This window comes from Tachysurus vachellii, chromosome 10 (assembly GCF_030014155.1).
Source record: "Tachysurus vachellii isolate PV-2020 chromosome 10, HZAU_Pvac_v1, whole genome shotgun sequence".
NCBI lineage: Eukaryota > Metazoa > Chordata > Actinopteri > Siluriformes > Bagridae > Tachysurus > Tachysurus vachellii.
This window is the reverse complement of record NC_083469.1, coordinates 13,494,482-13,508,877: the sequence shown is the minus strand read 5'-3', so window position 1 is coordinate 13,508,877 and position 14,396 is coordinate 13,494,482. Positions and strand designations below refer to the sequence as shown.

The window sequence follows — 14,396 nt, the reverse complement described above, 5'->3', positions numbered from 1 at the left end:
AATAAATTCCAATTCAAAAGTCTGAGGTAATTGAAGCCCTCAAAACAAGGTCTTGTGAATAATTGAAGTCGTGTTATATTACACTTTGGCTTTTGAACAAATGTTTCCATCATTAAAAATGCAGCACTGACTCTACTGAAGAACTTGGTAGTAACCTGGGGCTCAATAGAGCAAAGAGCGAAGACACTACAATTATAGAAGAAACATATCCTCATGTGTTCTTTGAATAGTTAATTGGTCTAACTTTAGAATGATTGCTACCTAAGCTTTGTCAAAAAAACCTTCTGTTTTATAAACTTTTAACTTTTCTTCAGAATTACAAGTGTTTAAGATACTAGATTTAATCATAGAAGTCTATGGTGTTTTACTATATTAACTAAATATGTTTTTAGAAAGCCTTGTATGTATTTGAAACATCTTTTGTATTCTGACCTTTTAGTGCTCATGTGTTTTTCAGAAATGAACAGCAGTTAATGTGTGTGAGTTGATAACTTTCCAGACCCCTACTACACATGAGCATAGTGAAAATGAAAACAGAGCATATGAAAACAGAGAGGCGGTGCTTGAATAAAAAAAGAATGAAAACTGTCACAGGGAACAAAATGGAAAGATGAGAATTTATAAAAAGGTAATTTATGAATGAACTTCCTGAACTGAAATTCTCCTTTAATGTAAGTTCACTATAAAGCCATTAAATGTAATCCCTCCAGTTTAAGTCCAGACAAAGAAAACAGAAAAAAAATTCCTAGAATTTTTAATAGGTTTGAAGTTCCTTTCCATACATGGATAACAACATATGTGTCATTAATAAATCCCAAGACTAGGCTGGATAATGATAGCTTGTGTCTGGTTATTGTCAAACGTATACATCTATATAAAAAAAATCCTATAAAATTTCCCATGACTACAACATGGCACCTGATATCAGTAACGATTTACTGGCTAACACACACTGGCTAATCATACTCTGGCCTCAAATTGAAGTTATATAAAAAAAGAGTAATCATTTTATAATTCTAAAGAATTACTTCTATCAGTTCAGAAATCAAATATATAATGTCTGACTGACTCTTTGGTGTTATCTAGACCATTAAAATGTGCAACATTTCCAAAGTTGATTAACAGAAACTGTCAGTGGGAAAGTTTGGCAAAGAACTAAATGGTTCCTTATGTAATCACAGAATTACAGTCATACAAGAGTGTTTTTAACCAAATACAAACACAGGCAGTCATATAAAAATGCCCAGAGACTCTTGGGATTTATAGTTAGCTTACAATTCCTACATGGGCATCATAATATTCAAAATTCCCTCTCAGGGGAGGGTCTCTACATTTACAGATGTAAGAGTGACATCATCAAGGACAGTGAGATAGTTAATCTGTTTGAGTTCAAATACTCGATGTTTGTACTCAAGCAGGTGTGTCTTGTTCACAGCCACTTTATAATCATTTGGAGTACACAAGATCTTCACCTAGGAAAAATGAACAAGAAATAGTTTATCCCAGTTTACTGAAAAGTTTACATGAAATGTCAGGGAAAGAAATCTAATAAAAAAGAAATAAGAAAAAGGAACAAAAAAGGCATTTACAGTATGTGAGCTAAACTAAACCAAAGTAAATCAGCATATTCAAATATTATACAAACCTCAAATGGCTGTCCTCGAATGAAAGGGAATGAGGGAGCTGTTCTTTCTTCTGCCCCCCACACGTTGTTTACCATGCTGTTTCTAACAAGCACTTTAATCCCATTTTCATCAAAGCGAGGGTTAAAGTGTAAGGCAATATCTTCATTTCTGTGCAGATTGATTGAAAACCTGAGAATAGAAAAAAAGAATAGAAATTTACCATATCAAATAATCAAAGTACATATTGTCTTCTATAGGTACTACTTACTCACTAGATCAAGTTTGTTCTTACCTTTTGGCATCAGGCTTGGGGTTCCCCTGGACAGTAATTAGCATCTTGTCATATACTCCAAGAGGCAAAGGCATTTTGTATGGGACAGTCTAGTAAAGAGATATACATTTAGAAAGCATGTGTTTTACTATTTTATACTATATTATATCTTACATATGCCATATTTGTGATATTTTAGACACACTGTTAAGAAAACTGAAAATAGTAACACAAATACAAACTACCATCAATATTTACTAAAATCTCACCAGTGCCACATTTTGTGGGGCTTGTCCAGGCCATCCTGGGTTAAAGGGTTGGCTAGGTTGTGCAGGCCATGCTGGTTGGTTTGGCTGATTAGGCCAGGATGGCATACCTGGCTGTTGCCCGGGCCAAGTTTGGAATGGTTGCCCACTTGGCTGCCCAGGCCAAGTAGGGTTTTGAGGCTGTCCAGGCCATGCTGGCCCTCCAGCCTGCAGATTGCTTTGATCGCTTGGTGCAGCTGCACTCTCAAGAGCATCTGATAGCTGAGAAATTAATAATATATATGCAATTATCTATCTCAAAAGAGAAGATTAAACATTTCATGTTTGGGGGCTTTGGTTTTCAAGTACCTTCAGCTGTATTTGAGTTCATTCTGTATTATTGACTCTCTCATCAATTTAAAACTTGTTTACTTTATATAAGATTACTTATTATACTGGCCTATTACAGAACATTAAAAATGACATTAAACTAAGCTGTGTGAGAGAAGTTGTGTAGTGGATGGTTAAGAACCGCAGGTGCTCAGTAGAAGAATTCATTGCGACAAGTGATTCGACACTCTCAGTATTATGGAAAGCAGGAAAAAGATAAAAGCAGAAAAGTGAGGTGAACTTGTAGAGTCAGTTATGCTTATAGTGTACACATGGGTCTCAGGCATGGTCTTTGTCCCAGTCTTTTGTTAATTTGTGGTCCATAATGAATAGTGAATAAGGTGCACTTACATCCATGATATCTAAACAGAAAACAATAAAACAGAAAGGTTAGTTTTGGAATTACTATAGACATAAATGATGTCTTTAGCATTTAGTTTGATATTTGAATATCAGGCAAATGCACAGAGCACTGCAAGGGTGTGTTGGGTTGATATGCATTTCAAGGAATACACTATACTCTGCATTTTACTTTTTCTCACCATACGGCCTGAAATTTAGATTTAGTTAATTAACATGTCAATATAAAAGGTATAAGAAGCAGGAAAAAACTAAGATATAGATACTGCAATTGGATTAGAAACCAAAGTGCAGAAACCACAGTGATGACTCACATGAGAATATATCCCCACCACACCCAGTATCAGACAAATTAAAAGAATACTGGAATATTATCTAATCTGTTAAAATATAAAGGACACAATGTATAGTGAAATCCAATATAGTGAACTAGCGTGTGCTTGTCTAAGCTATCACACAGAAGGATTAAACATTTCCTTGCTGCAGTCTTTATCGATGCACTGTAACATGAACAAATCATATAAAATATAAAGAGCAATGTTAAGCAGCACTACAAGACAAAAACCTTTCGAAATTCCAACATTTTACACATACATGTTGTCCTCAAAAAGAAACCATCAAAAGACAGCACACAGTTTTACATGTATATAATGTTAAATCGAGATTTCTGTTAGTGCATTTGTCTTTCAACTTTACATTAGTTATAAGGCCACCTATTTGGATATGAGGAGTGAGTAGCACAGGAAACTCAGACTGGCATCGTGGTGTGTGTTGAAAATATCCATATATATTTGAAAAGCTGCCTCTTAATTAATTTCAACAACTAATTTATTAACAGTAAAGAGTCAGATTAGAATGGAACATAGCATGAAATATAAATAGTTACCTGATGTTGTGAGCTAGTTGGAGATCAGGTCCGCAACGCATGAGGAAATTTGGGTGGGGTTTTTACAGCCTTTCACAGGTCCTTTTAGTCCCTCCCCTTTCTGTTACTGATCCATAGGCACACATGACCTGCCCAACTCTAACACTGTACCAGAGCACCAACACAAAACAGTCACACCTATCTGTGAGTTTTGCAACATTTTTGTCCGTGCCATTGGATTTTCCATATTGATTTTACACATTAATAAACATTTTATATTTTTCCCAGTGAGGTACCAAAAATGTACCATGACCTAGGCCAGAGTTACCATACCATAAATATACCATAAATCATGAACATGAAGAGGATCAAATAATGCTTAAAGATCACAGTATTCTTGGCAGTGGAAAACCATTAGCTTTATACAAGAATGTACTTATTCTTATAAAATTAGAAATGTAGCCGATTTCAACAGCAACACCACACAATAAAAGGCTAACAAAGTACTAAATCAAAAGGTTTTAAGTCAGACCTGAATTTGAAAAACCAAATCCTTAATGTTATTGCTGAATAGCAAAGAAGGAAAAACTAGGAACCAGAATGAATATGATAAGGACAATCATCATGAGGAAGGTGAATGAAGGATGAACTGGGGTATATTTCCACCTCATACCCAATGATCCTTGGTCTTGTTGACAAATCTTTCAAAAGATGGAAAGCTTTACTGTTTTTTACTTAAAAGAAAATTACATGACTGTATGACCTAATGTCATACCAATTTTCCATGTCTAGTTGTCACTGTCCAAATTGAAATATAATTAGCTTGCCTTTGAGCCTTTAGAAAGATAATACTGAGCATCAGAGCAAGAAATGTTTATGTATTAAATAAAACTAAGGTCAAAGCTGTATGTAAAGTATGTTATGAAGTACATACATTTGTAGATTCAGGATTTTTGTATTATTTATGTATATAATTTATTAATGTTTTTCAAGGAAATTACAACTAAGTCTGTTAATTTGTTTTGTTGAGTCATTTGACCTCTACCTGCATATTCCCCAGCCCCAACCCACAGGGTGTGTTTATTTGTTTGCTTTTGTGTTGCTAGAACATATTGTTTTTCGATTATGAATCACAATAAATATGTTCTTTATAATACAAATCCAGGTAATAGTAGAAAGCCTTATATGACCTAGAGGTCTTTTTTGGTTGGATACATGTTGGTACATGGCAAGAATTTTTTAAATGGTTGTTCCTGCCTTCCAAGCTGCATACAGACATGCACAACAAACATCAGCTATTATCTTACTAACATATAAGGACATTTAAAGATCTAGCAGTTTAATTAGAAACAGAATACACACAAGCACATATTAATCTTATAAAACAAACTTTTATCACAGCGTTTCTTTTCTTTTTTTTGTTAAAGGGTTTTAAATAAGGTAAATCTGTATTTTCAGAACAATTAATCAGGTTATCAAACCTTTTTCTCATTTTCATTCCGCTTCAGAATGTATAGTATAATAAAAATAGTTTAAAAGACATTCACTTATACAAAATGGTGTTTCTATACTACTGAGTTCGATATTAAGATATTCATCATTTGTTACATTTAATAATTATTGCATAAATTGTTCTTTTAAATTTAAATGTACTTTTTTTATTTATTATGTAGTATTTATATTCTTTGTTTCTAGGATGTTGTACTGGCTGTGAAAACCTAACTTTTCTAAATGATATTTCACATATTTGTCCCTTAATGAAGCTGTTATAACAGGTAAGTCAAAACACTTTTGAATATACTGAGAAAATCACCTGGTGTAAATGTGTTAAATATTTTACAAATTACAAATAACATTGATATTTTCTATTTAAGTGGGCACCAGAGCTGGAAGCATAAACCTGCGTTACGCTGGATAAAGAAAATGCTCCTTTTTTTTACTGCATACAAGAAAGTTTAAGTGAACTGCATATGTCTCAATATTCGTAAAGTGTACACATTATCAAAACATTAATAATTGATGGCCACTAATACCTTAAATAGTTTCAACCAGAAGTTGTTTCCATCCCCATTTCCATCCCCAATGTCAGTCTAAATACACATTAATTCTTTCTTTCTATTGTGAGCACATAAAAACAAATAGAAAAATTTTAACCCAGATAAGTATGTAAAAAATACACTTTGTGTACAATTTTGGTATGCCTTTGCCTAGCAGAGGGCAAAATATGATCTACCGAAATGATGCTACACACATGCACACACACACAGTCAAACACTGTTCAAAGCATTGGGCATTGCATTTCAGTTGGCCTCCAGACAAAACAAAAGCTACACATTTGTAAACATTTCACACACACACACACACACACACACACACACACACACACACAAATTGGGCATTGCATTTCATTAGACCTCCAGAAAAAAAACACATTTGTAAATATTTCACACTTTTGATATGCCTTTGCCTAGCAGAGGGAAAAATATGATCTAACGAAATGATACTACACACACACACACACACACACACACACACAGACACACACAAGCATTGGTCATTGCAATTCATTAGGCCTCCAAAAAAAAACAAAAGCTACTCATTTGAAAATATTTTACACTTGTTATATGCATTTGTCCAGCTGGGGGCAAAATCTGATCTACCAACAAGCTTTACACACACACACACTCACACACAGACAGACACACACGCACACACACAAGCATTGGGCATTGCAATTCATTGGGCCTCCAAAAAAACAAAAACAATAATTTGTAAATATTTCACACTTGTTATATGCATTTGTCCAGCTGGGGACAATATCTTCTCTTCTCTGTTTCTACCAACAAGCTTTACACACACACACACACACACACATTGTGTTTTCATATTCAAATTATATTTGTTTCCTCTCTCTTATTTATGAATTTAGTTGCATCAGTCAGCTTTGACCTGGGAATGTTTGACATACACCAGCCAGTGGTTATCCAAAATAATATTTAATAATTTCTGCTTATTTTACTCAAAAACATGCCATAATTTCATGAGGTTTATTGTTTATAAATTAAATATAATAAAAAGCATAAGAGGTGTAAAGGAAGTTTTATTCACAATAAATTGTGTGTGTGTGTGTGTGTGTGTGTGTGGCCCGTTTTTGGGTGAACAGATGGCATCTGGTAGGCAAAATAGACATAACAAGTGTAAAATGTTCACAAATGTAAGCTGATCACACAGAATGGTGATCATTGTAGAATTTTTGATTTATAAGCATTCAAGTCAATTTGACCTGAAAAAAAAAAGGTTTTATTATTTACTGACACTAAAAATGGTCAAAATGGTTTCAAAACAATCTCCTGGCTTTGAAATATACTAGCCTGTAACTGTGTATTAACTTTTGTGCCTCTATAGTATATAGTATAATTCAAAATTTCTGTTTTTTTACTAGAAAATGAGGCATTTCTGCATATTAATGAGGTTTATTATACCAAATATTAAAATGTTTTTGCAAAATATTTATATTAATTATTATTATTATTATTATTATTATTATTATTATTATTATTATTATTATTATTATTATTATTAATATATTCATATGTTGTAAACAAGTTAGACAAAAAAGGTGGGGAAAAAAGGCTATCATGTATACTTAATTTTTTATAAGCAGTCAAAACAGACAAGGTCAACTTGACTCAGCGCTCCTAATTTGCATAGGAATTCAGACAAGGTCTGCAGAAGGGTTAAGCTATGCACCGAAATATGAAAAAAATCACATAAAATCCAAACAACAATGTAAGCAGCACTACCAGTCAAAACCTCTCAAAATTCCAACATTTCACACACAAGTTGTCCTCAAAGAGAAACCATCAAAACCCAGCACAAAGTTTCATGTGTATGTAATGCTAAATCAAGATTTCTTTTAGTGCCTGTGTCTTTCAACTTCACATGACTAGTGTTAAGGCCACTTATTTGCAAAGGAAATGAGTAGCAAAGGAAACTCAGACAGACATGGTAGCTTATTTCTAAAATATTCATAGATATTTGAAAAGCTGCATCTGAGTTATAGTTTTGTGAGCACTTAAATATATTATATTTTAACCCAGGAAAGTATAAGATACACTTTGCTTTTTTGCCAAATATTTACATGAAATAATTCATTACAGAAATATTTATATATAAAATAAAACAAATCATCATTAATACTCATTACACAAACCATTTTAACTTTTAAAGGAAGTCTATGGTGTTTTACTAAGTTAAGTAAATATGTTTTTAGAAAGCCTAAATATATGTTTTCAAACATCTTCTGTATTCTGAACCTTTAGTGACCATGTGTTTTTCAAAAATTAATAGTAGTTAATTTGTGTGTCAGTTGATGTCTTTCCAGACCCCTTGCTATAAATGAGCATAGGATATAGAACACAGCGAGGTGGTTGTAACATCAATGCCCTGTTCCAGCCACCAGAGGGAACCTTCTCCCGAGAATTGAGCCACTACCGTGGTTGCTTGGGCATTTAAGCAGCATGCACACTTCTCTAGTCGCAAAGTATTGTTTCCTCAAAAAAAAAGCCGTTTGTTTTTGGTAGCTTATTGTATATGACATCTTGTTTGTATTTTCTCTACTTTGATTCTCGCTTTGTGTATATTGCATTTGTTTGCCTTGTCTCTGCCATTGATACTATTTTTTGACCTTTTTGCCTGACTCCTGTTTTCGTGTATTAGATTACTGCTTTGGATTTGTCTGCTCTGCTTCATTAAAGCTCTGCTTATAAATCCAAAGGCTAACACCTCCGGGCTTTCATTACAGAATACTTCACCATCTACGGATCCAGAAGATGTTTCTCAATTGCAAGCTCTCATTGCTTGACAAGGGGAAATGCTATTAGCATGCCAAGAGCAAATCGCTTTTTTTAACCTAATCCTTTTTACCACATCCGTGGAAAGTCCCAAAGGACATGAATCTCCCTCCATCACACAAGTTTACAACAATCTAAGATAGGTATTTAATAAGGAATGAGCCACCACCCTCCCACCTCATCGACCATGGGACTGCTCCATAGACTTACTGCCTAATGCAATGCCACCCAAATGTTGGGTATACCCATTGTCCGATCCCAAGATCAAACTCATGGAAGAGTACATTGACCAAGATTTGGCTTGGGTTTGGGAAGGGCATCCGCCCTTCCACTTCTCCAGCTGTAGCAGGTTTTTTCTTCATCGAAAAGAAGGATGGTGGACTCAGACTTTGCATAGATTACAGAGGCCTTAACTCACTCATGGAGCGCTACTCCTCCCCTTTTCCACTGGTGCCTGCCACCCTCAATCTCAAACTCCGAAGGCACGAGTATTTACTAAGCTAGACCTAAGGAGTGCATACAACCTAATCAGAATTAAAGAAGCCTTCACCTTGCTCCCAATGCTCCATCTATTGTGGAAGTTGATGCTCCCAATTGCGGGATTGGAGCAGACCTCTAGGAAACTCACTAATGCCAATGGCATGGTAATCAAGGGAAGTTACATCCATGTGCTTTCTACTCTAGGAAACTCCCTAACGTAGAGTCAATCTATGATATCGGTAGCAGGGAGCTACTATCGATAAAGGAAGCCCTCAGGTGTCACTAGCTCCTGTTCCAGGTCATATCCGATCACAAAAACTTAGAATATTTGAAGAATGTTTAGAGATACCCGCCAAGCCTGCTAGGCATTTTTATTTTTTATTTTTTACAAGATCGACCAAGAACCAAGAATGATAAAACTGACACCTTCTCTTGCCACCATGACCATGATCCTCCCGGAGGATATTGTGTCAGATCGAGGAGCCCAATATACATACCAGGTTTGGACAGACTTTTGCAGCCAATTGGACATTAACATAAGTCTCACCTCCAGTTATCATCCCCAATCCAACAGACAAGTAGAATGCTTGAACCGAGAAATCAGTTGGTACCTCTGGATGTATTGCAGTAATACCCAACATTGATGGAGCAAGTTTCTGCCCTGGGCCGAATATGCCCAGAACTCCCTCACTAACTCCTCTAAGGGCCTAACCCCCTTTCAGTGTGTGCTGGGTTATCAACCCTCTTTGTTCCCCTGGTCCAGTATGCCATCCGATGTCCCAGCCATAGATGACTGGATTCACTGGAGCCGGGCCATCTGGAAAAGTGCCCATGTTCATCTCCAGAGAGCTATAAGGTGACAACGCTTCCAGGAAAATCACAGACGACGACCGCACCCCATGTATCCCCATGTGTGCCGACGAGTCTGGCTCTCCACATGAAATCTGAAACTGAAACCCTGCCAGAAATTGAGCCACTGCTTCATCGGGCCATTCATCATCAACAGACAGGTTACCTCAGTTACTTACAGGCTCCAATTACCAGCCAATTATCGCATATCCCCCACCTTACCAAGTGATCTCCAGCCCTGAGCCACAACCGCCACTAGAGATTGACGGGACCCAGAGATGTTTGTAGAGAGGGGGGTACTGTAACATCTATGCCTTCTTCCAGCCACCAGAGGAAACCTTCTCCTGAGTATTGAGCCACTTCCAGGTTGCTTGGGCATTTAAGCAGTATGTACACTTCTCCAGTCACAAAGTATTGTTTCCTTGTGACTCATACTAAGCCGTTTGTTTTTACTAGCTTATTGTGTATTACCTCTTGTTTGTATTTTCTCAACTTCGATTCTCATGTATATTGGATTTGTATGCTTTCTCTCTGCCATTGATACTGTTTTTTTGACCTTTTTGCCTGCCTCCTCTTTTCCTGCTTTGGATTACTGTTTTGGATTTGTCTGCTCTGCTTCAATAATGCTCTGCTTATGGATGTGAATGCCACCGCCTCCGAGCTTCCATTACAGTAGTGCATGACTAAAAAAAGAATGGAAACTGTCACAGGGAACAAAATGGAGAGATGTGAATTTATAGAAAGGTAATTTACTGAACTTCCTGAACTGAAAATCTCCTCAATGTAAGTTTACTATAACTCCATTAAATGTAATCCCTCCAGTTTAAGTTCAGACAATGAAAACAGAAAAAAAATCTCATAGAATTTTTAATTGGTTTGAAGTTCCTTTCCATAAATATCATAGATAACATCATATGTGTCATTAATAAATCTCAAGACTAGGCTGGATAAAGCTTGTGACTGGTTATTGTTAAACCTAGAAATCTCCTGTAATTTGCCATAACTGCTACATGGCACCTGATATCAGTAAACAGTAACTAAAGTCTTCACTGGCTAACACACACTGGCTATTCATACAATGGCCTCAAATTGAAAGGATGATATTCTGAATTCAGTAAACACAGATATACTATATTATAGTCGTTCTATAATTCTACAGAATTACTTCTATCAGTTCAAAAATCAAATATATAATGTCTGACTGTGTTATCTAGACCATTAAAATGTGCAATATTTCCAGGGCTGATTAACAGAAACAGTGTCAGTGGAAAAGTCTGGCAAGAACTAAATGATTCTTCATGCAATCACAGAATTAAAGTCATACAAGTGTTTTAACGTAATACAAACACAGACAGTCATATAAAAATGCCCAAAGACTCTTAGGATTTATAGTTAAGAAAAAAAGAAGCCTACAATTCCTACATGGGCATCAGAATATTCAAAATTCCCTCTCAGGGGAGGGTCTCTACATTTACAGATGTAAGAATAACATCATCATTGATAGTGAGAGAGTTAATCTCGTTGAGCTCAAAAACTCGATGTTTGTACTCAAACAGGTTTTCATTGTTCACAGCCACTTTATAATCATCTGGAGTACACAAGATCTTCACCTAGGAAAAAATAACAAGAGACAGCATTTACAGTATGTGACCTAAACTAAACCAAAGTAAATCAGCATATTCAAATATTATACAAACCTCAAATGGCTGTCCTCGAATGAAAGGGAATGAGGGAGCTGCTCTTTCCTCTACATCCCACTCACTGTTTACCATGCTGTTTCTAACAACCACATCTTCATCAAAGCGAGGGTTAAAGTGAAAGGCAATGTCTTCATTTCTGAACAGATTGATTGAAAACCTGAGAATAGGAAAAATAGAATAGAAATTTACAATATCAAATAATCAAAGTACATATTGTCTTCTATAGGCCTACTTTTTTAGAGCTCCAAAATGAGATGAATAGATCAGAGACCCATTCACTAGATCAAGTTTGTTCTTACCTATTGGCATCAGGCTTGGGCTCCCCCTGGACAGTAATTAGCATCTTGTCATATACTCCAAGAGGCAAATTCATGTTGTATGGGACAGTCTAGTAAAGAGATATACATTAAAAAAGTATGTGTTTTACTCTTTTATGCTCTTACATATGTCATCTGAGTATATTTCAGACACACTGTAAAGAAGACTGTAAATAGTAACACAAGTACAAACTACCATCAATATTTACTAAAATGAAGGCTGTAGCCTGCAGATCGCTTGTTGCAGGATCGCTATTGAAAGCCTCTTCTAGCTGAGATAGAGAAATGAAATATATATATGAAATTATCTATCTAAAAAGAGAAGAATAAACTTTCCAGAAATGTTTGAAGGCTTTGGTTTTCAAGTACCTTCAGCTGTATTGGAGTTCATTCTGTATTATTGACTCTCTCATCAATTTAAAACTTGTTCACTTTATATAAGATTACTTATTATATTAGCATATTACATACAATTAAAAATGACATTAAACTCTGTTATGTGAAAGAAGTTGTTAAATGGTACAGTGCATGGTAAAGAACTACGGGTGCTTGGTAGAACTAATAAGCAATATTTTGTTGCGACAGGTAATTCTACACTCTCAGAAAAAAGATAAAACCAGAAAAGTGAGACGAACTTGTAGAGTCAGTTATGCTTATAGTGTACACATGGGTCTCAGGCATGGTCTTTGTCCCAGTCTTTTGTTAATTTGTGGTCCATAATGAATAGTGAATAAGGTGCACTTACATCCATGATATCTAAACAGAAAACAATAAAACAGAAATGTTAGTTTTGGAATTACTATAGACATAAATGATGTCTTTAGCATTTAGTTTGATATTTCAATATCAGGCAAATGTGCAGAGCACTTCAGAGGTGTGTTGGGTTAATATGCATTTCAAAGAATACACTATACTCTGCGTTTTCTTTTTTCCACCATACGGCCTGAAATTTAGGGCCAGTTAATTAACATTTCAATAAAAAAAGGTATAAGAAGCAGGAAAAAACTAGCAGGTTTAGACTCACATGAGAATATACCCCCACCACACCCAGTATCAGGTGAGACAAAGTAAAAGAATACAGGAATGTTATCTAATCTCTTAAAATATAAAGGACACAATGTCTAGTGAAATCCATATGATAATGTTACATTAGTGCATAATCTATTTAAAGTATGTAAAAAAAAACTTTCATAACCTGAGATACAACTGAGAAATTTGAACTATATCTAAAAAGTCTTATAATTTTTTAACCCACCTAAACTAGCATGTGCTTGTCTAAGCTATCACACAGAAGGATTAAACATTTCCTTGCTGCAGTCTTTATTGATGCACTGAGCAATGTTGAGCAGCACTGCAAGTCAAAAACCTTTCGAAATTCCAACATTTTACACACACAAGTTGTCCTCAAAAAGAAACCATCAAAAGACATCACACAGTTTTACATGTATATAATGTTAAATCGAGATTTCTGTTAGTGCCTTTGTCTTTCAACATTACATGACTAGTGATATGGCCACCTATTTGCCAAGGAAATAAGTAGCACAGGAAACTCAAATTCAAATTCAATTTCACATTTATTTGTATAGCGCTTTTTACAATTGACATGGCCTCAAAGCAGCTTTACAGAACATAAACATAGAACAAAAGCTTATTATAAAGAATAATATAAAGATTAATATAATACATTATTCAAGATTAATATTAGATATATTTAAATGTGTTTGTATTTATCCCCAATGAGCAAGTCTGCGGTGACTCAGGCAGCAGTGGCAAGGAAAAACTCCCTTGAATTGTAAAGGAAGAAACCTTGAGAGGAAACAAACTCAAAAGGGAACCCATCCTCATATGGGTGACTATAAATGTGACCCTATACAGTATGTGTGACTATAAATATACAGTCTGACAAACTCAGACTGACATGATGGGTATTTCTAAAATATCTGTTTATAATTGAAAAGCTGCATCTTAATTCATTTCAACAGCTAATCTATTGACAGTAAAGAGTCAGATTAGAATGGAACATAGCATGAAATATAAATAGTTACCTGATGCTGTGATGTTGTGAGCTAGTTGGAGATCAGGTCCGCAGGTAGAAAAGCAAGAGGAACATTAGCTGGGATTCTTTTTACAGACTTTTATAGGTCCTTTTAGTCCCTCCCCTTATTGTTACTGATCCATGAGTGCACGTGACCTGCCCAACTCTAACACTGTACCACAAGCACCAACACAAAACAGTCATTCAGCTGCAACAGCACACCTATCTGTGAGTTTTGCAACATTTTTGTCAGTGCCTTTGGATTTTCCTTATTGATTGTACACATTAATACACATTTTATATTTTTTCCCAGGGAGATAATGCACCAGGACCCAGAAACATAATCAGTGCAGTTCTAAATAACACAATCAAAGATCCTTCAAGGAGATATATAATTGTGTATGTT

At 35.4% G+C, this 14,396-nt stretch overlaps 1 protein-coding gene across 1 annotated transcript; it reads right to left on the bottom strand.

The window, feature by feature from the left end:
* Nucleotides 1–738: 738 nt before the first annotated feature.
* Nucleotides 739–12,707, bottom strand: lgals3b (lectin, galactoside binding soluble 3b). Its single transcript, XM_060879776.1, has 8 exons — nt 12,701–12,707; nt 11,938–12,026; nt 11,636–11,795; nt 11,393–11,548; nt 2,166–2,453; nt 1,918–2,006; nt 1,646–1,814; nt 739–1,472 (listed from the first exon to the last, which is right to left on the bottom strand). Exons 1-8 carry the CDS (start codon nt 12,704–12,706, stop codon nt 1,314–1,316), a joined length of 1,116 nt encoding a protein of 371 aa, XP_060735759.1. The 5' UTR covers nt 12,707; the 3' UTR covers nt 739–1,313.
* Nucleotides 12,708–14,396: the final 1,689 nt, after the last annotated feature.

What these genes read in the sequence shown, in the direction of transcription:
- lgals3b (XM_060879776.1), bottom strand. An exon ending in TTCGAGGACAGCCATTTGAG is followed by an intron (nt 11,549 to 11,635) that starts GTTTGTATAATA and finishes ATTTTTTCCTAG; the next exon opens with GTGAAGATCTTGTGTACTCC. An exon ending in TTCGAGGACAGCCATTTGAG is followed by an intron (nt 1,473 to 1,645) that starts GTTTGTATAATA and finishes CATTTTTCCTAG; the next exon opens with GTGAAGATCTTGTGTACTCC.